This window comes from Babylonia areolata, chromosome 27 (genome assembly GCF_041734735.1).
Source record: "Babylonia areolata isolate BAREFJ2019XMU chromosome 27, ASM4173473v1, whole genome shotgun sequence".
NCBI lineage: Eukaryota > Metazoa > Mollusca > Gastropoda > Neogastropoda > Buccinidae > Babylonia > Babylonia areolata.
This window is the reverse complement of record NC_134902.1, coordinates 35,148,615-35,164,285: the sequence shown is the minus strand read 5'-3', so window position 1 is coordinate 35,164,285 and position 15,671 is coordinate 35,148,615. Positions and strand designations below refer to the sequence as shown.

Here is a 15,671-nt window from a genome sequence, read left to right as displayed (position 1 = left end):
TTTGTTTCTTTCAGGTCTTGTAGTCGGCATACTAGCTGGATTGTGTCTTCTGCTTGCCCCATCCATGATCTTTCTCGTCCTAGGCGGCTGCCTTTTGGTTCTTTGACTGCGTCATGCAGTGGGTTTTGAGGGTTTTCTAATGCTTTGAAGTAGGTCTTGACCTGTTCTAACTTGTTTCTGGCCTGCACTGAAGGAAGGTCAAGCAGAGATCGCATGGTTTCTGTGGGCGTGTCTTTTGTTGTTCCAAGGATCAGCCTCATAGCTTCATTTTGAACTCTTTCTAATTTTAGGAGGTTGCTTTGAGACCGGGCGGTGTTAGCCCAAGTCCGTAGTCGATCACACTGAGGACGAGTGATTGGTATAGCAGGAAGAGGTGGCGTTGTTCAATACCTTTGGTTGCCATTGCTTTTAAGACTGAAAGGCCCTTTTTGCATTTGAGAACAGTATTTTCCGTATGTTTTCTGAAGGTCAGCATCCTGTCGAAGTGTATTCCTAGGTAGCGTAGGCATTCAGTTTTCTCGATCTGAATCCCATCGAGGGTCAGAAAGTGGTGATTTGCTCGCGGTTCTGTTGTTGAGGGTGCACAGCAACGTTTGGGCTTTCGCTGGATTGATGGAAGATCCTGTGTCTTTGCACCATTGAGCAATATTGTTTAGTTGTTTCTGGACGGCTTTAGTTCTTTCCTGAGCATCTTTCGAAGTTTTGAAGACCAGGCCATCATCCGCAAGAGTAAGCACCCGAGCTATTCCATTAAGTCTGCAAGGCCCTTCGTGTAGACATTGTAGAGGACAGGAGAAAGCGGAGACCCTTGTGGCAGTCCCATGGATAGTTAAGGTGCAGACATCCAATCTCCGAGGCATAGGACGACGGTTCTTTCCTGAAGCGCTGCTGCTATCCATCTTGTCAGTCTCAAACTTACTCCATACCTTAGTAACAGCTCCATGAGGTGCGCAAACTGGACTTTATTGTAGGCATCTTCAAAATCGATTGCTACTGCTAGTGTTTCTTCTTTTCTTTGAAATCCTTCATACACCTCATATGCAAAAGCAGCTGCGTTTTCCCATGTGGACTTGCCTGTTCTGTAACCACCTTGATTTGAAGGGCGAATGTGCCTGTGTTCAAGATCCCTTGCAAGTTTCCTGGCTATCATGCGTTCCATGAGCTTTCCGGCAATGTTTTGCATGGTTAGGATCCGGTAGCCGCTTACCTGATGATGGTCCTTTCCTGGTTTTGGTATGGGTTTTAAGCTGTGTCCAGTCCTCCGGCACATGTCCATTGTGGAAACTGTTTTGATATAGATTGAAAAGGTTGCTTCTGTCTTCTTCCGATAGTTCCTTGATGTCCGAGTAGCCAACTTTGTCTGGGCCAGGAGCTGATTCTTTCTTGCATTTAGCTATTGCTTCGTTTAGATAATCTATTGTCAAGTCATCAGGTCCAGTCTGCATAAGGGTTTGGTTTAAAAGTAAGCAAACAGTGTATAACGTTAACAACTGTTTAACTTGCGCCAACTAGTAGAAACGCCAGCTACGGTAGAGTTAAGCAACATCTCAAACACTATTCGTTTATATTTATGTATCAAATACAAATAACATCATAGAAACCCTGCGTGTCTGTTTGAGTGAAAGTACCAAAAGCTGCAGGACACAAAAGTCATTTATCGCTGCTTTGCCAGGTTCAATGAAATACTCTTTAGCATTTCTAATCTATCATGGATTTATGACATTACCAATACTGATCAAACCCCTTGCAATACTGGTAAAATACTCTATTCGTAGTCTATAACAAACTGACATGTTCCAGTCAAAACAAAAAGTGTAAAACACAATACGAAACCACCGATAACGATAGAATCGCAGGAAGCTGGTTATCTTAGCAGGGGACTTCTTGAAGCAACATGGACATCACGACTGAAGAAACAGACTAAAACATGCCATTAAACCCCCAAAGCGATAAGAATGGGTGAGATACTTCCAAGACTTACTACCTGACCAAATATATCAACGGGAATTAGATGGAAAGCAATAATAAACCAAATTATTTCAAGTGAAAACACTCGGTCATTGCCAACTTCCAGAAATATGAGAGACATATCCGCAGATGACCGAAACACTCATAAACCACCCCTCCAATGCCCGATTTCCCCCACCTCGACATTTAACCCCATCCCCTCCAACCTTTTAAACGAAAACATTCAAATGTGAAAATTAATACTATAACGAAATGTCTATATAAACGTACAATTACCAGTATGTGTGACGTGACATAAAACAAATAAATCCTATATTAACACCCATTTTTCAACAATAGCTGATTCAATCATTTCCACAAGCTAAACAAATTCTACTGAATAATTTGGAATTATTGAATTTTCTTTTTTACGGCTGGAAAAAAATGTAGCCTTCTGATCTGTGTTCCTTTTAACTCGAAGATCTCAGTTTGAAGTTTTCAGTTACTTAACACGTTGCAAGCAGTCAAATTCCGAGCTCTGCAATGACTTCACTGAGTAATAATCATAAAATTTCAGCGCCAGTAATAACAGACACACTGGTGTAGGCCTGCATATTCATTTTACGCCTCGAAAACGATTATTTTACCAACGCTCTTACTGAAAATACTAAAGTTATCCCAGTCTGTAAATCAGGAAATACCAATGATTCATGTAATTACAGACCAATATCAATAATGTAGATTCCATCCAAACCATTAGAAAAAAATATTCACCAACATATTCCCAAACATATGTGGAGTAATGATCTCCTGCGCATAACCAGCCTGGCTTTAGAGAAGGTCGCTCATGTCATATCTTCTTCATACTCAAAGTCCTGCGAACTTTTTGCAGATGACACATTATTGATGTGACGGTGTGGTAAGGTGGTGTTAGAGAAGGTGAAGACAGGTAGAAGGTGTTAGCAGAAGAGAGCTGCAGCCAGGCAAGGTAGACTCGGGAAGGCAGTACGCTGGTTTGGAGCTGGAGCAGCTGGCATGGACGCAGATTGCCCAGTGTGTTTGGTGACAACACACTGGTTGTTGACTGCCATTGGAGTCTGGTGGTCAGCTCAGTTCGGTTCAAATCTCTCTCTCTCTTTCTCTTTCTCTCTCTCTATGTCTGCCTGCCGTCTGTCTAACTGTCAGTATTTCAGTCAGCTTAACATTTATATTTCTTCTGTTGTTTGTATCGTATCTTCCCCACGGTTAAAAAAAAAGAAAACAAGAGAGGCAAGGCCTTCAAGACTCACTTGTGATACACTTAAAAAAAATATAATGGTTAAAATGTGTTCTGTATTTGTTATTATAAAGCTTTGCGTTAAAAAAAAAATCCTAACCAGATTCGAATTAAGTCCCCTAGCATTAATTACAGAGTACTTTCCCTTTTTTACTATCTGCACCAAAACGTTTGCAGAATAAATAAAACTTCCATGCTTAGCAAAAGAAGTTCCTGTTTGAACAAAAAATGACAATAATGACTGCTCTTGTTGTTGGGTCAGAATATCAGATCAAAGTACCAAGTTTAGAGAATACAAAAAATATAAATATAACAGTAAATGAAGTTTGCATATAATTAGACTTCATTTTTTATTTTTTTGTGCCCATCCCAGAGGTGCAATATTGTTTTAAACAAAATGACTGGAAAGAACTGAATTTTTCCTATTTTTATGCCTAATTTGGTGTCAACTGACAAAGTATTTGCAGAGAAAATGTCAATGTTAAAGTTTACCACGGACACACAGATACACGGACACACACACACACACACACACAGACAACCGAACACCGGGTTAAAACATAGACTCACTTTGTTTACACAAGTGAGTCAAAAAGTATTGGTATTTTTGGGTCAGATTTTGAAAAGATTTCCATTCTCATTTTTCCTGTATTAATCTTAACCCCCAACTATGACAGTGTGTGTTCAAATTATGTTATTTATATTTGTAATCAAGTTCTTGTTAAAGATAGATTAACCAGATCATCAGCATATATATATATATATATATATATATATATATATATATATATATATATATATATATATATATATATATATTTGTTGTTTTGTTGTTTTTTTTGTAAAAATTGTATTCTGCAGAGTGAAACATTGAATTTTGGAGAATCACTATTATCCATATATTTTACGATGTCATTTATGGAAAAAAAAAAGAAAGAAAAAAAGTTGGGCTTTGTGTACTGCACTGTTGCACACCCTTCTGTGCAGTTATGTATATTCTTTATGAGTGGATTGAGGAAGATGAACGAAACAAAATATTTTTGTAATCTCGAAAAAAGCTCGAGCCAAAAAGAAGGTTCTAACAAGACTTAGTAAAGAAATTGGTGTGGTTATAACAGATCGAAGAGAAATACTACTTGAACAGGTGTCTTACTCTAAAAACTGATCCAGACAAGATGAAAGGGAAGCAACCAATGCATTTATGGCGAATGAAAATTTTCTGTTGTTTGAATGGAACGGATGCAGTCGGAACGGATGCAGTTGAATGTGAAGGACTGGCAAAAGTAATTGAAGAACTGGACAAGTAGAACTGATTGAGTGAACAAACTCATTAAAGACTGGAGTACGCGTGACTTGAGTATTCACGGAAAAGTAGCAGTGATAAAATAATTTCTTGTCAGTCTGAGTTCATTTGCGTTGTGCAGTCGACTGGCCTTCCAAAGTTTTGTGTAAAACAAACTCAACTCTGTCTAAGCTTCTTTGGCAGAAAAAACACAGTAACAAAAAGGCTTCAGAGAAGTAAAAAGAAAAGTGATGGAAGCAAGTGTAGAAGAAGATGGTTTGAACATGATAAACATGATCCAGCTTCAAAAATGCTTTCACCTACGGAATGGGCAGGAAAGTTAATTGGACTGAGCAACTGGAGTGTAATTCCTAAATGGCACATGGATAAACTTGTTAAAGAAAATGTGTTTCTCTTAAATTGTCGATCAAAAGATCTAATAGGTTTGAACTCGATAGATAACGATTTTTGGAAAGAGATTGTTTGTTCGCATCTCAGTTGACAGCAAGTCGTTAAAATCACTTTCAAACATCAAAAGTAAAAACTCACATCAGAAAAATAATATTCCAGACTGTAGCCTGCATTGTGCTTCCCACAGTCGCAATGAAACTCAGTCTTGGATTACAAGAGCCCGACACTGATTGTGTTGATTCAGATGATAGTACAGGATTTGCAGCAGGTAATGCTTGTGACAGGTCAGGACATAGGGCCGGTGAAAGAATCATTGAAAGATTTCTGTTACCTAACTTTTTTTTCTGTTTCTTTTTCTTTTTTGTTTTTTTGTGTTTGATGGGCGCAATAGCCAAGTGGTCAAAGCACTGGACTTTCAATCTGTGCGTCCCATGTTCAAATCTTGGTGACGATGCCTGATGAGCAAAGGGTGGAGGTTTTTCTGATCTCCCAGGTCAACATATATACAGACCTGCTTGTACAGTGCCTGAACCCCCACACAGAAAACCAAATACGAAACCAGCCGCCGTGGTGAAATGGTTAGCGTCGCGGACTGATGGCTGGGAGGATGCGGGTTCGAATCCCAGCGGAGGTGGGTTTTTCGGCCCGAGGCCGGCTCCTACCCAGAGTTGAGTGTGCTGTGGGCTTAAATGGGGAGACTGGGACCACACAGTCGAGTGTCATCCACTTCAAGGATCGATACGTCTTTGGGTGTGTTGCTCATTACCTGACCAACACTGTGCAAGTGTCTGTATCTCTCGGGCCTGGTTAACGCCGGGATATCATTATAACAGGAAGCGTAGAGTACAGCCTTGTCACACAGTCCCAAGCCAAAATGGACCTCCATAGCAACATTGTCATCGTCATCATCCTCCTCATTCACTTTCGATACCCCTCGACTTCCGTGCTTTGGGTGAGTCCTGTCAATGTCTTCAGTGTCGGCAGATTCATGGGGGGCTGTTGTTTGAGAGACGTGATGGCGGTCTCCACTCTAGGAGGGACGGTCACTCAGTCTGGCTCCGCGACTAAGCCATCGCTTAGTAGGTGGTGTCCTAAGTACGTTAAATCAGAACAGGCACCACTGAACACCACCGAAGTGACTCAGCAGCAGTGCAGGGTCTCCTCTGGTGTGTGGCCTCCTGGCGACCTAACATCGATGGTTCCCTGTGGAGTGCCGACGCTGGAACTGTGACGGATGAACCCGGGTGTGGCTGTGTATGGAGGAATCTAAATGAGCGGCATGGGAGTAATGCCACTGAAACGGTGCAGATGATGGGACAGCAAAAAACAAAACAATAAAAAAACCCAGCAACAAAAACCCCCACAAAAAAACAAACAAACACACACACACAATCATACTGGTAATGTAAAACAAATAATTTTTTGTTTCTTTTTAAATTTTGATTCTAAATAGACTTGACCGATAAAAAAATGAAACTAACAATTATGATACAAAATGATACACAATTTCTCATGATTTCACTATGTATGGTGTGTTGCTGTAAAATCTGTAGTGGAATAACAGTGAACCATTGCATAGACTTGTTTGCAGCACAGTTTGTTAAAAAAAAAAGAAAAAAAGAGAAAAGAAAAAAAGAAGCAAAGGTACAGATATATATATATATCTTATTCGATTTTAATGTAAAACAAATGCCTATTTTCTTATACTGACAAGTGTCTTCTCAATACATGCAATTAAAAAAAGAAAGAAAAAAAATCAGAAAGATTCCAATGACAGGCCATTGCACAGATGTTTCCAACAACAAAGTCTGTATTAAAAAAAGAAAAAAAAAGAAAAAAAAAAAGTGTTGCTGCTAGGAAAACAAACCAAACCAAACCAGCAACAACAACAAAACACATACAAAACAACAACACACACACACACAAACAATAACAACAAACAAGGGAGCCATGGTCCTCCAGACTGACGAGCGATACATTCATGACACCACGACAACACCAGAAAGTATCCAGTTTTCTCTTTCCAACGCCACACACTAAACATCAAGACTCGAACAATTGTTCATATCACCCGACGGATACCAATATAATCCATATTCTTCTGAATGTATGTCCCTTTTCTCCTCACCTCCAGGAACATAACGTATGGTGTCACTGATCTAAAAATAGAGTCTATTTTTTTTGTTTTCCAAAACATTTTTTTAAAGATGAGTGGGAAGGTATTCCCCAGAATCAGTTCCCGAGAAATGAAGTCACTAGTCATGTGATCTAATAAGGGAAATAACGCCTACTTCTCATCCACCATCTTCCCTTCTGCAAACGCTAGCGGACGAACTTCAGTTGTGAAAGGCATACACATCTCAGTGGTTCAGGACAACGAAATTATGAACATGTGGTGGAAGTCGTTTGCCACAGTGTTATTAGTGACCTGTTTATACGACAAAGGTTTGTGGACATGGCATCTGTTTACTATTGATTATTGATATGTTTGTCACTCGACTCACTGTCAGTCGTTAATATATTTTATAAAGATTAATTTTGGGCGAGTTTGTATCTTGACATTTTATTGTGTTGGTGTGAAAGAGCTCTCATAACATTTTACGATGGGAGTGAGTTAAGACAGCTGTGTGAGTCGTGAGTGATGTCACACTGTTTTTAAATGGTTAGCGAGTTGTATCTAATAGTTTTTAGTTTTCCTTTTTCTTATTTATAATAGGTGTCTTGTTAAAGGCCGCCGCTGGGCATCGATCCTCGATCGGTGTGCAGGGAGCAGCTCGACATCGGTCCCGTATACGTAGCGTATCGTTCAATTCTCTTTCAATGAAAGCCTATCACTGACCTATAAACACGATCTCAGTGAAGTCTATGCATACTTCACTTCCGGGGGTTCCGGGAAACGCGGGACTATCTTGATCTTTCGTTTGCTTTCGCTGAGGTCCAGCATGAATTTTTCACTAATGGCTGATAGAACCGGTCCCAACAGAAGAGTCCAACCAGGATTCAAACCCTTGATCCACAGATTGGTCACCCTCAACGCCTACTTCTGACTGGGGTCAGCCCGACACTCCCCCGAGTCGATACTCCGCCCCCCCCCCCCCCCCCCCCCCCCCGGGTCGATACTTCCCCGTGTTTGTACTCCCCCAGCTCGTTAATTCCTCTAAAAAAAAAAAAAGACCCAAAACCAGGCAAATACACATATGTGTATACAGTTGTGACTGATAATGCTTTCTGCTTGATCAAAGATGTGCTGTGGATTGATGAATGTGTTATGAATGTGTTCTCTTCTAAAAACCGTCCACCTTCAAAGTTGAGCAGCAGTGCGCGACTTGTGTGTTGGGGCCCGGTGGTGTATGGGCTTGCTGCCTTGTAGTCATGGACTTAGACTCTCTCACCATGACTCCGTGTATATACGGAGAACGCTCTCTCAGAGATTCTCTCTCTCAGATTCTCTCTCTCTCTCAGCCTCTCTCTCTCTCTCTCTCTCTCTCTCTCTCTCTCTCTCTCTCTCTCTCTCTCTCTCTCTCTCTCATTCCCCCCCCCCTCTCTCTCTCTCTCTCTCTCTCTCTCTCTCTCTCAGATTCACTCTGTCTCTCAGAGATTCTCTCTCTCTCTCTCTCTCTCAGATTCTCTCTCTCAGATTCCCCCCCCCCCCTCTCTCTCTCTTTCAGATTCTCACACTCTCTCTCTGTGTCTCTCTGTCTCTCAGAGATTCTCTCTCACTTTCTCTCACTAGTCTCAGATTCCCTATCTCTCTCTCGCCCCCTGTCTCTCTCTGTCTGTCTGTATCTCTCTCGATCCCTCCTGCCACTCTCTCTCTCCCATTCCCCCCACCCGCACCCCATCAGATTTTATTTCATTTTCATCGTTATTGTTCTGATTTGTACCCCCATGTCACTAGAGCTGTACAGACATTAAAGTAAACATTTCAGTGTTCAGTGCTCTCTCTCTCTCATATTAGTGTGTGTGTGTGTTAGTGTGTGTGTTTATAAAAATATGTATATGTATATATATATATATATATATATATATATATAAGTATATGTATATATGCGTGTGTGTGTGTCTGTGCTTAAATGTGAGTGTGTGGATTTGTGTGTGTGTGTGTGTGTGTGTGTTGGCGTGTGTGCACGCGGCGTGTGTGTGTGTGTGTGTGTGTGTGTGTGTGTGTGTGTGCGGTGTGAACGCACGTTAATGCGGCTGTATAAATAGGAATGTGCCCTCGTGCTCTGTATGAAACCATCACCTGCAAGCTGTGGCGGTGTTTGATGTCGCTGTCTTCAAAGACGTGAGAGCCGAGGGCCAGGGACAAACTGTCTGTTGGACAGCTGGGATTTGTTCTGTTATCAGTGTTATTAGCTCGGACTTCGCCTCGAGTCGTGCTGTTCACCTTAATTTTCTTTTGATGCCTATGTTGACTGTCAACCTACCACTTTTGAGTGTCTTCAGTGCCACTGAATCAGTGAAAAAAAGATGTTTTGCTTCCCTCAGAAAACAGGTACCATTATTCAAATAATTTTCATGATTTCATTTGTTCAGTCATTCAGTCAATCTCTCATCCACTCCTTTTGATCACAATATTCAACAGACCATCTCTCTATGTCTCTTTCTCTGTCTTTCTGTCTCTCTGTTATAAACACAGACTGTGCAGGCGCTCTTCTGCGTGCGTGCATACGTGTGTGTGTGTTTGTGTTTGATCGGTCCATACATTTATTAATTCTGCGCATACACATGCAGACACACACATATGCGCGCACACATAGTCTCTCCATCTCTCTCTCTCTCTCTCTCTCTCTCCCCCACACGTGTGTGCGAGCACACACAGAGACTGGTATGCACACACTCACTCACTCACTCACTCTCTCTCTTTTTCTCTTTCTCTATATATCTATCTATCTATCTCACATATCTCACACATGCACACACATGCGTACACCCACCTACTCTCAACCGTGCATGAACTCATACATGCGGCCACACCCACACACACACTTACACACAAACATATATGTTGTGTGCATCCCACACACACACAGTAAATACCGTATTTGGTGTACACACACACACACACACACACACACACACACACACACACACACACACACACACACACCTTCTGACCCCCCTCCCCCTCCTGACCCCCTGTACCCTCCTCCCCACCCCCTACATTCACATTGTTTCTCTGTGGTATGAGATTCAGTTTTGATGATGGTTTTAAAGTTAATGTAATTTGTCACAATTTACTAAGAAAAGAAAGAAATTGATAAATTATATGTATTAGGTAAAGGCATGCACCTTTTGGGGGGATTTCCTGCTCCTCTGTCAGGCCATTCCCTGCTTCGTCTTGGATGATTGTAGAATGCCCTTGTTTGGTGCTTGTCAGATCTTTCACAAGCTTGAATGCATTTTGTTGTTCAGGTTGTCTTCAGTGTCTTGGCACTGCTCCTCAGTCCATTCCTAATCTGCTCTTTTCATGCTTTTCTTGATCTGATTGAGAGCTCTGTTCTGTGTGGCCCCATCTACCTCATTCTTCCTCTTCTTCAGCTCCCTCCTTTTGTCACATAGGTCCAGGACATCTGACGTGACCCAGGGCTTCTTTGCTGGTCGATGTTTGGAAAGAGTCTCATTAATTTGTCGAGGTCAAACATAATTCCCTGTTTTTTTGATAATCTTCAGGTGGAGGTGGAATGTCATCACCACAAGGTCATGATCACTTCTGACATCAGCTCCTGGGAAAGACAAGTCTTGGCAGTGCTCACACATGACTCAAAAATGCCTTCTGATAATTGTGCAGTCTGTGGTGCTCTCCGTCTGGGTAGTGCCAAGTCCATCTCTGGATGCTTAGTGCAGGCCAGTTGTGTTGGTCATAACAATGTCGTTAACTGTTGTATCTGGCAAATTCCAGGAGCCTAAGGCCTCTGTTGTTTGACTCGGCAATGCAGGTCAGTCTGCAAGTGCCTTTCCAGTTGTTGTAAGCATCGTCTCCTACTTTGGCGTTCCAGTCCCCTTGCACAATGACGATGTCTTTCTTGGGAGTTTGATCCAAAACATCTTGCACTTGTTTGTGTAAATCTTCCACAGCCTCCTCGTCATAATTGCTAGTTGGTGCCTGACTACTACTATAAACCACTGGAAATTACGAACCACTACTGACCACTGACCACTACTGATCAGTGTGTGTGTGTGTGTGTGTGTGTGTGTGTGAAAATATTCAATAAAAACGAAACGAAAATATAAAAAGAATGCAACGAGTAGAAATTGACGCACACAACTGATTAATTTGCTTCTTTATTTTATATTTATAACAAATTATATAACATGAATTATCCGTGCTACAGCGGAGAAACGCTCTCTCTCTCCCTCTCTCTCTCTCTCTCTCTCTCTCTCTCTCTCTGTGTGTGTGTGTGTGTGTGTGTGTGTGTGTGTGTGTGTAAAAACAATCAATAAATAAAATCAAAATCATGAACAATCCATGCAAATACGCATAACCCCACCCCCTAAACCATATGCCTTAAATAAATCAAACAAATTGATTAATATCTTTTCTCCCAGTTTATATGTTGCAAATCACATCAAGTTACATGATGTTGCTTATCAGTGCTTAATCATACCGATTCAAATATTTAATTGTTGATTAGTCAGTTTTGCTTACTGTTATCATTAGTATTTCATTCTAAGGATGTTATATTGTGATCTCATTTTTTACACAAAATTTTACCAATTGTAAGTTATCTAACACACACACACACACACACACATATGCACTTACTTACTGTGTGAACAGTTACTTTTCCCTCACCAGTGGCTGTCTTTTTTCCCTATCTTTATCAAATAACATTTTTGGTTAAAAGATGCTAAACTGAAGAAGAAGAAGAAGAAGACAACAACAGCAGCAGCAACAACAACAACCACACACACACATGCACACGGACGCACGCACGCTGGACACGCGGGAGTATCGAAACGGGGGAGTATCGACATGCTCCCATGTCAATGCCGCACTTCTCCACAATAACCAGAGAGAATGATGATGATAATACTAATACTTAATAGTAATAATAATGATAACCTATTCAGTGCAAGAGAATTTTGTAAGAAAAAAGAAGAAAAAAAAGTGCTCTCCCCATGCCAGGGAATTTGGCCTCTTTTCTTTCTTCCCTGGGGGTTCCAGGTCAGGGCCTGACTTGTAGTGCATGATGGCGATTTCCTCAAGGTATTCATTTCATCCCCACTTTTGTCTCAGGATCCGTTTCTCCACTGGTTCCCATCCCCCTATTTGCAACAGTTCCTCGTTTCTAATTTTGTCTGGCCAACAGATCTAAAAAAAACAAAAAAACAACCAACAGCTGTCAATAAAGGTCTGGATTTTCTGTCGCATTTTTTGGTCATTTTCCAAGTCTGTGATCCGTAGAGAAGGATGGACTTCGTGTTGGAATTGAAGATGCATATTTTTGTTGTGGCTATTTCTTTGGAGGACCAAATGTTCTTGAGGGTGATGAAGGTTGCTTTAGCTTTGCCTACTTTGACTTGACATGTGCAACATTTGAGGCCCTGTTACAAAAGACCTGTTCATCGTTCTGTGGATAATAACTATATATACTTTGCAACATGTGTGGCTGGCATATGGAGCAATTTTTGTTAAAGTCTTAACCAACCTAAAAACATAAATAATTTAGTGAGTGCAAGGTGGGCAAATTTTTCAAGTGGCAATTGAGTCGATTTTTAAGTTGAATGAAGGTGCAGTTACGAAGTTGTTAGGCAAACTGTTGCCAAGGGAAACATCCCAGTTTGAGAAAAAAAATTCCTCTAATGTTGAGCCTGTGTCAGTTTTTCTGGAGTTGAAAGCTGTGCCCTTGTAGGTCTCTTCCGCAGGCAAGCTCAAACTTTTGCAGTTTGATGTCGTAACAGTCCTGGAGGTATTTATATACCTCATTCATATCTCCTCGATGGCGTCAGTTTTCAGTCACTCCTGATATAGTTTATCCTTCAGGGATGACAACAGCTTTGTTGCTCGGTGCTGCACATCCTCTAATTCGTTGCACAATGTTTTCTGCTGCGGCTGCCAGACACAGTGACCATATTCCAGTAGTGTTGACTCTTTCAGATATGTTTGAGTTTATTCCAAACAGTTTTGTTGACTTTTTCAGAGATGTTTGGGTTTATTCCAAACACTGTTGTTGACTTTTTTTCAGAGATGTTAGGGTTTGTTCCAAATAATTTTGTTGACTTTTTCAGAGAGCCCTGGAAGCATTTTTTTCTGACCACAATGGGACCGCACATTTGTTTAAACTCACCATAGAAAAGTCTCTTGGGTTGTCTGGCATGCAAGCTGCACATGTCCTGCCCAGCAAAGCTTGGACTGCATCAGGATGATGGATGCTGGGCAGGTCTGTCTGAGTATCACTTTGCGTTGTGTCTGGTGTCTTTTCCTGCTATTTGATGTTAAGTTTTCTGAGGCAGGTTGTGTGGAAGTGGTTGAGCTCCTTGGCATGGTCCAGGTTTCACAGGCTCACAGGAACGAAGGGAGAACAACAGCTTTTTACACCTTCAACAGCTTCTCTAGACTGATGCCTTTTGTTTCAGACATTGTCGGTTTTCTGCCAAAGGTTGTACTTGCTCTCACAGTTTTGGCAATCACTTCGCCATTGGTGTTAATGTTCCGGAAGTATGCTGCCAAGACAAGTGAACCTGTTTACTGCACTGAGTCTCTGACTGTAGAGTAGTTTTGGGCTCAGCATAGGGTCTCCCTGGAGCTAGTTAATGCAGTACTTCACTCTTTGCTGTGCTTCTGGTGAGTCCAGACATTGTGCAGGCAGCAAAAACTTGTCAGTGCTGCATTGCTTGTCAGCTTGTGTGAAAGCATTGAGGGTGCAGTCATTGGCCATCAGAAAGTCTGTGTCATATCCTCAGTTCTTTCCTAAGGCCTTCTGATGTTGAACATCTGTCGGTCAGTTGTGTCCTAGACTTGAGCCAGTATGCAGTCATGGAACTGCTGCACTATGGAGATGAACTTTGGTGGGCATCCATGCTTGGCCATAATCTTCAGCAATCCATGACCAGCATGGATGGAGTGCACAAACAAACGACCCATGAAAGTTATGAATTTTGTTAATGGAAATGTAGTCTTTTTTTGGTATCATTTGATGATCTGCAGTTCCAGGCTTGTGCTCTTGTCTTTCTTTTTGTGTATAATTTGAGTATTTGTGTATACACGATTTGCATGTGGATGGAGGTCATGGCTTTTCAAATCAAACCAACCATCTTGTTTAGATACTTACAGTCCAGCTGACCACAAAGGGCCATTTCAGGGCTGAATACCTGTCAGTTCTGAAACCAGTCAAAGAGAAAGCAAATTAATGTTAAAAGGTTGATTAAAACAACATAAAAGAACAGAGTCACTCATGTCTCACATAATCCACACAAAACTGAAATCAAGTGAATACATGTATTGAAACAAATCATAAAAAGATCACATCACCTTCGTACATCTCAGACCACGTATAATTCAAGTCAAATTGAAAACAATGATTTCCCTCTGGAACTGGAAAACGGTGCCCTTCGGGGACATCATGGAACAAAATCTTCATGGAGCTATCCATAAAATTTTTGTGCCTTGCGTGCAAATCCCATTGGTGGATGAGATGTAAACATTACTTTTTGGTATGACGTGTAATGAATGTTCACATATTAGGTTACATTTGCATAATTTCTAGTGGAATCACTGGTTTCAGGACTAAGCCTTGTTTCATAGAGGTAATCTTGATAATGTTCCTGTGTGTTTGCAGTTTTTGGGGCTGATCAGGTATTCCAGTGCCCTGATTCCTTCATAGATGGTGAGGTGAACTCCCTGACTGTCCAGGTCAACAAGACAGCAATGGAAAAAGCACAGTGCGAAGTGCCACCCAGGTTGTTCAACTTCATCCGCAAGCGCACGTCAGATGATCCTGAGGCCTCCAGCACCATTCTGTGTCGCATACAGTACAGCTGCTCCAACCCAGGTCCTGTCAGCGAGCCCAGCAACAAAGAGAATGTGCAGTGCGGATGTGTTCAGAAATCGCAAGACAACATCCTCACGTTTGAAATGAAGTTCTACCCCAACGAAACTTTGGACACTGGTGCCAGGTTTAGCTACACCCTGTGCGTTTCTCCCATCCATCCGCCCACCAAAGTTGAATCGGATTCCTGTTCCTCTGCATCTTTTGGTAAGTTTTTTTTTTTTTTCATGAAACCTTTTTTTATTTTATGCTGGATTAAAGCATTCAAAAGGAATAGTATGAAAGAAACTATGATAGAGAAAGAAAAACATTGAAAACAATACACACATACATTCATGCATAATTATCTTTTAAGGGAAAGAGTAACGCTGACTGTAAAGACATTGATCCTGTCAACCCCACAACTAACATGTATGCTACATGTCATCTGGACCAGCACAAGAAGAGCCAGTTGCAGTGAAAATTGGGTTGCATCGCCCAAACACAATTGACTTTCTTGTTTTGAATATTATTGTCATTGTATTACTGCTGATAGTTTAAAATATATCTTCAAAAGATTGAGTTAATTTTGGACAATTTAAGTGTGTTTACATGATAGAGCTGTGCCCTCCTCAGTCTCTGCTTTGAGCATCTCCCTCTCTTGCCACTGTTCTACCTTCAGTCTTCAACAATATCTTCCCATGCATGCTGTCTCATAAGGTCTTGAGAAAGGGATGTACACCCTGTACCGTCTGTATGGCTGTCTCTTTGATCTTCATCACCT

General features: G+C 41.3%; 1 protein-coding gene across 4 annotated transcripts in view; it reads left to right on the top strand.

Annotated features, from left to right (window-relative positions):
- The first annotated feature begins 7,207 nt into the window (after positions 1 to 7,207).
- The window catches only part of LOC143301466 (uncharacterized), a 48,950-nt gene continuing 40,486 nt past the window's right edge, over positions 7,208 to 15,671 (top strand). For all 4 annotated transcript variants that reach the window (XM_076615776.1, XM_076615773.1, XM_076615775.1 and 1 more), the window contains exons 1-2: positions 7,208 to 7,361; positions 14,699 to 15,115. In XM_076615776.1, coding sequence (XP_076471891.1) covers positions 7,301 to 7,361; positions 14,699 to 15,115 — 478 coding nt within the window. In that variant the 5' untranslated portion in view covers positions 7,208 to 7,300. The remainder of the gene's footprint in view (positions 7,362 to 14,698; positions 15,116 to 15,671) is intronic.